Source organism: Parasteatoda tepidariorum, chromosome 1 (assembly GCF_043381705.1).
Source record: "Parasteatoda tepidariorum isolate YZ-2023 chromosome 1, CAS_Ptep_4.0, whole genome shotgun sequence".
NCBI lineage: Eukaryota > Metazoa > Arthropoda > Arachnida > Araneae > Theridiidae > Parasteatoda > Parasteatoda tepidariorum.
The window spans coordinates 9,508,414-9,514,413 of NC_092204.1; the positions used below are offsets into that span (position 1 = coordinate 9,508,414).

At 29.8% G+C, this 6,000-nt stretch overlaps 1 protein-coding gene across 3 annotated transcripts in view; it reads left to right on the top strand.

The window, feature by feature from the left end:
- LOC107453534 (cell adhesion molecule Dscam1) overlaps positions 1 to 6,000 on the top strand; it is a 139,220-nt gene that overhangs the window by 92,887 nt on the left and 40,333 nt on the right. For 2 of the 3 annotated variants that reach the window (XM_071185813.1, XM_071185867.1), the window contains exon 9: positions 5,175 to 5,336. The exons of the other annotated variant lie outside the window; for it this stretch is intronic. In XM_071185813.1, coding sequence (XP_071041914.1) covers positions 5,175 to 5,336 — 162 coding nt within the window. The remainder of the gene's footprint in view (positions 1 to 5,174; positions 5,337 to 6,000) is intronic. 3 annotated transcript variants of the gene reach the window in all.

Genomic DNA, 6,000 nt, shown 5'->3' on the forward strand with positions numbered 1-6,000 from the left:
AAAAAGTATTGTTAACTTCGCTACATACAAAATTAGAAGTAATAAAGCAGTTTGTCAAGGCTGTTTCAAAAAGACGGTGATTGCTTCAAATTCCCGAGCAAAAAGTTTCCAGGTTTATCCCAAGCCAAGTTGAAAGGGGAATCTCTGTTGGTCCAGATATCCACAAACTCATGTAGGATAAAGATTTTGAGACTAACATGACAGGAACACGGAAAAAGAAGCTTGAGATGCTTTCAAAGATGTCGTCAATAAATTTCTGGGTAACTACAAGGATTCTGATTATAAGGAAATTGTCATGAAAATTCTGGTCAAGTTTGAAACTTTGGGTTGCTCCATGAATGTTAAAATGGATTTCCTTCACTCACATGTATGTGAACTTATACCCCGTAACTTTAGGAGCAGTCAGCGAAAAACAGGGAGAAAGGCTCCATCAAGTTATCAGAGATATGGAGCTTATGTCCCATCTTAAATATCAATTAAGATGGGACAAGAACATGCTTGCTGACTACTGTTGGATGATAACTCGAGATAGACCTGAGATTAAACATAAAAGAAGATCATCAAAAATAAGTTTCAGAGGAAAACGAGTATGTATTTAAATACAAACTTTTTTCATTTGTTTGTTTTATTTTTTGCTTCAAACTTTCATGTACACCTACACAATATTTTCTATTGTTGGTCAATCGTCAATTTTACGTAAGTTATATTAAAGAAGAAAAAAAGAAATTAAAATGGTATGCTGGTGATTTTTTTCTAGAAACTGATGTAAAAAGTTAAACACATGGATAGATATTTGTTTTTCTCTCCACCTGACGTGACTTGTGCAATCTGGCAACAGTATATTTTATTCATTTCAACCAATTAAAAAGTAGCCGATCACTCAAAAATCTATTTACTTTCACAAGATTAAATTATACATAGATCAAAATGAATGACGACGACAGTTGTTACCAGAAGGTGCATACAAAATTGTTTGAGAGAATTCCTTTCCAAATAGGATTTTAGTAAAAACATTAGTATAGATTTCACAAGAAAATCTGACTGATCTGAGAAAATGAAGGTCATTTTCGAAATCAGCACATCAAATAACATATGAATCAACAATAACTTCTCTTGTATTTTTCAAAAACTTCAATTTCGCAGGCCTGTGTAATTATTCATAAACTAGGCTAGTTAACGTTAGTGATAAACTACGCATGCTACAAAAATTTCCACAATTTCAATTACTTTATTCAATTTCTTGTTGCAACTACATTTTATAACATTTGTTTCAACGAGAAAAAAAAATTAAATTTCATATAATGAAATGGCGGTGTGCTTTTCCAATTTCATTTATAAATTGAATATTTTTCTTTTTATTTCTTCTAAAAAAATGTTTCAATTCAATAATTTGAATAAATAACTCTATTTTAGAATAGATAGAATGCTAGAAAGGGAATATTACTATTCTATAGAGAAAAAAAAACTAAGCAATGAAACCTTAATGAATTATAAGTTTTCTTTCAAAAATAAAACATTAAATATTTTGCGCAAATGTTAAATAAATTTTTGGCAGATTTTACTGCTTCTGCTTCTCATGTGATGTAGCTACAAAAAAAAATCCTGATAGTACAATTCTTCTTTTACTTTCATCATATTACGAGACGCTTTTAAATATTTAGCTTAAAATTAAAACAGTAAAATATCTATTATAATAGAAGACTAAAAAAGAAATTCTGACATAATTTTTAAACGATAGTTTAACCTTTTATATTAATAATGGAAAAAAACTGTCATTTATACGAAATCCCCAGATTATTATATTTGATTTAATTATAAATCCTCTACTCGAGGCTTACTATTAGTTTTAATAAAAATTGATATAAGAAAGCGTATTTTTTTACTAAAATGCAATTTTGAAACGGCTTTTAGAAATAATTCAATATAAAAATACCCTATTTTTCAAAAAAGTTTTCAATCAAATTTAATACCATTTTAATTGATTATAAAGCAACGTTCTGTTGAAAGAAGAGCAGGCATTTTCTAAAAAAGGGAAAAGACGGGAATTTAATTAACATTTGACAAGGATGGTTAAAAAAATGTAACATCCAGGATTTATTTGATAGCATCTCAGTTACTTTTAAATTTAAAGCAGATTTGTGATACCTTTGACACTTGGTAAGATGGTTTTAAAAAATAAAGAAAATCATAGTATCTTTAAAATTGAATCATTTCTCTACATCTGAAAAAAAAAAGAAAAAAAAAGACTAACAAAATTATTTTCTTCGCTGTTGATTGCACAAGGTTAATAAGGAAAATTATATTGTTTCAAGAAATACAATTAAATAATTTTCAAATATTAAGGAAATAATACAATTTTATGTTTTTTTCAATTTTATTCCCGACTTTAACAATTTTGGTTTTATTCGTAATAATACTTCCAAAGTACAAAATTTTTCTATTTTTTTCTATCAAAAAATAACACTTACTTAATATCATAAAAATAAGACTTTTCACCCTTTATCTAATGCGCTGTTCTTTAAAAGTAAGTAGGCAATCTTTTTTTTTCTGTGTTTTTCAATTTAAAAAGCAAATAGATGAAGTTTAAAACATGAAATATAGAGAAAAATGTGCTATAAATTGCTTTTTCTTATTTTCTTATTTTCAAATCAGAATTTGCAAATAAAAAAATACAACCTTGATTAAGAAACAGAAAACTTGTCAGAAAGATTTGTCAAGAAAAATATGAATTTTATTAGCGTGGTCTCTGTATATATATGTAATACAAAAATTATAAATACTTTTGTATTAATAACAACATTAAAGCTCTCTCGTTTTCATAAAATGTCTTTGGTAAAGAATAGGTGTAGAAGTTTTATTTTGGGACTTCAAGGCTGAAAACATACCATTGAATTATAATTAGATTTAAATTTCAAAAGAGGAGTTATTTTTAGAATCTTGTCTCTCTTTCACTTCCATATTAGGAAGCATTAAATGCTTATCGATGATGCGTAGAGTTGCAATGGTCTGAATGNGCACGAATTTGGTTTTCCAAGTAGGACCACAAATGCCCTATTGGATTAAGGTCAGGTGAATTTGGGGGCCAAGAACTGACTTGAAAGTCACTGGAATGGTCCTCGACGATTCGACCCTTATGACATGGTGCATTATCCTGTTGGTAAACACCATCCCTCGCAGGAAAAACTGTTCCCATGAATGGGTGAATCTGGTGTGCAACTATGTTCAAGTAGCGTACAGACGTCAGGGATTGTTCTATGAAGATCATGGGTCCTAATGTGCCCCATGAAAACATTGTTCCTGGGCGAGAAACTATGAAAACGTGGGTGATCCAATTGTTATAGATGGAGAGTGGTCATAATGCAATGGTTCTTCGGTGTATATATTTATATATATACGGGGTGAAGAAAAATAAGAAAAAAATCAATAAATCAGTAGTGATAAACACTACGAAGTCAGATTAAAGATTGAAAAACAGACACAATTAAAGAGCTTGGTGGAAGAATCAGGTAAGTAAACTTTTTAGGATCATTATTGAATCAGGGGAAATAACAAAAAAAATTTTTGGGTTGCATCAATATGGGGTATGTTTAATGTAAAAGAACTGGTTTTTCCTAAACCACATCAGTCTCTAGCATGTTTGCATGTTTTTAATTTGAGATTAGGCAGTGATAAATAAAGTAAAGAAATGAATTACTATAAACTGTAAATAAATAAGTTCGTAATACATAATAAATTGCAAACTATCTTCTAATAAATTGGTAATAAAATAATTCTGATACAACAATTGTTTTTTTGTTCTGAAAATCCATGAAGGACTGAGTCCATAAAGGACACACACATATGTTCATTTTTTTATACATTTAAACAAACATGTGATATTTTTTTTCGTAAAAGAGAGTTGTTTTTTATGATATGCTATATTTGTATATGTGCTATATTTGTGATATATTGCAAGATCATAGCCCGCAAAAAGCTGTTAGTAATTCATTTACCCGTATATAGCCAAGACAGTGTGAAAACGGCACAAAATATCAATGTGTAAATAAATCAGCATGTATAATTCAAAAGTCCGCAGGAAAATATTAAGAGGTACATGGTTATTGTACTTTGAAAGTAAATGTACCTTTTAAAGACAAATTAATAGCAGATAATTGTAAGAGACAAATTAATGCAGAATAAGAATTATTCTGCGCCTTGAAATTTCGGAGGTATTGTGTACTTTTTTAAATTCAATGGCAAAAATTTATCATTTTTAACGCCTGAAATCATAAGTACTCTTTAAGAATGCGGGTTTTAGTAACGAATGTGCTTGGGCTGAGGTCATCCAAATAGTTGAGTGAAATTGTACCAACAATTTAAACTGCAATAATGCATAATGCTAAATCCCTGAGAAAATTCGTTTTTTGCGCATCTCCCTCGAAATATTTAAAATGAAATATTTTGTTGTCGACAGTGACCTTCCTCGTATTTAAAATTATCTGTGTCTCAAATTACATCGCAGTCAAAGGAATGTCTTAAAATATTTCTTCGAGGCAATTACACAAGAAGAAAAAAAATTATAAAATTATCGTACTATAAAGACATTTCTGATTTAAAAAAAAGCATACATCTGGTAATAAAAACAAAATATACCGTATACCGGTGATCTTAATACAGCTCTCCCGGCTTTTCACAAAACAGCAATAAATCAGCTAGTGGTATATGTTCATTGAAATCTATCAAAGAGTTTATTCTAATATACTTCATTTGGGGGAGTGCTGTAGTGTGTTTACCACTACAAAAATGTAATTCCAATTCACGAGGATATAAAGCATGTTAACTCGATTATATGCTAGGGTACCTTTTCGTAGATGAAGGTTGACATACTCGATAACTCTTTCCAAACATAAACCTTAGCTTATCAGCTTCAAGAGGGATGACACAATTTAAAATTAATCCCACTTCACTGCCATATTCCTAATTATTTTTTACTTTATTCATTTTTTATTTATTTTATTTTATGAGTCTTTGAGTGAAAATGGCAGCCACCAATTTCAGTAATAGCAATTAATTTTCAATCACCAGTATGTGTTAACATCCTTGTACAACTAACTTTGAGTGCTTACCCCTCTATAGCTAAGTTTTAATTCCCTACTAAAGTAACAATTTTCACTACATTATATATTTTTTTACAGATGGTGTTCGTCTACCTGATAACCATAGGCAGACTGTTTATCCCAACGGGACACTTCTTGTTCGACAAGTCGAAAGAATGGTCGACGAAGGTCGGTACACGTGCACCCTCAGAAACAAAGAAGGCGAAAGCGCTAAGGGAAGCGTTTATATTACTGTCAGAGGTAAATTAAATTTCATTAGTTACTGAAATAAAAAAAAAGAAAAGAAATCACCAAGGTCAATTTGCACCTGCTATATATTTAGTGTTCTTTAAAATACACTTAGTAGCATGAATTTATTGTACAGGCCAAATTATTTGACGCACTATAATTATCTATGCAAAATCTTAATTATCAGGTGATTCTATACAGCTTTATTATTTTACGCCGCTGAAACCGGTTTGCACTTGCTTGCGGTCGTGTATCAATTGGTCATGTAATACGTTAAAAATAAATACAAATAGGAAGTCTTTAAAAAATCTCCTGAATAAAAGCCCATTACATGTATGTTTAAATATAAAAGTATTGCCTATATTATTAAAACACTACAGTAAGTCTAATTATTTGGTCTAGTTATTATAATATACTAATATAATATCTGATGTAATAAATAGTCTATATTTGTATAATGTATCGCCTAATTTATCCAATCGTTGAATTTATATTGTATATTGTCTAATTTAACCAATTGATACACGAACGTAAGCAAGTACAAACAGGTTTCAGTCACGTAAAAACAATAAAGCTGTATAGTATCACCTGATAATTAAGATTTTACATAGAATCTTACAGTGCGTCTAATAATTTTGTCTAATTATCATAATCTTCTTCAGGAGCGCAACAGCCC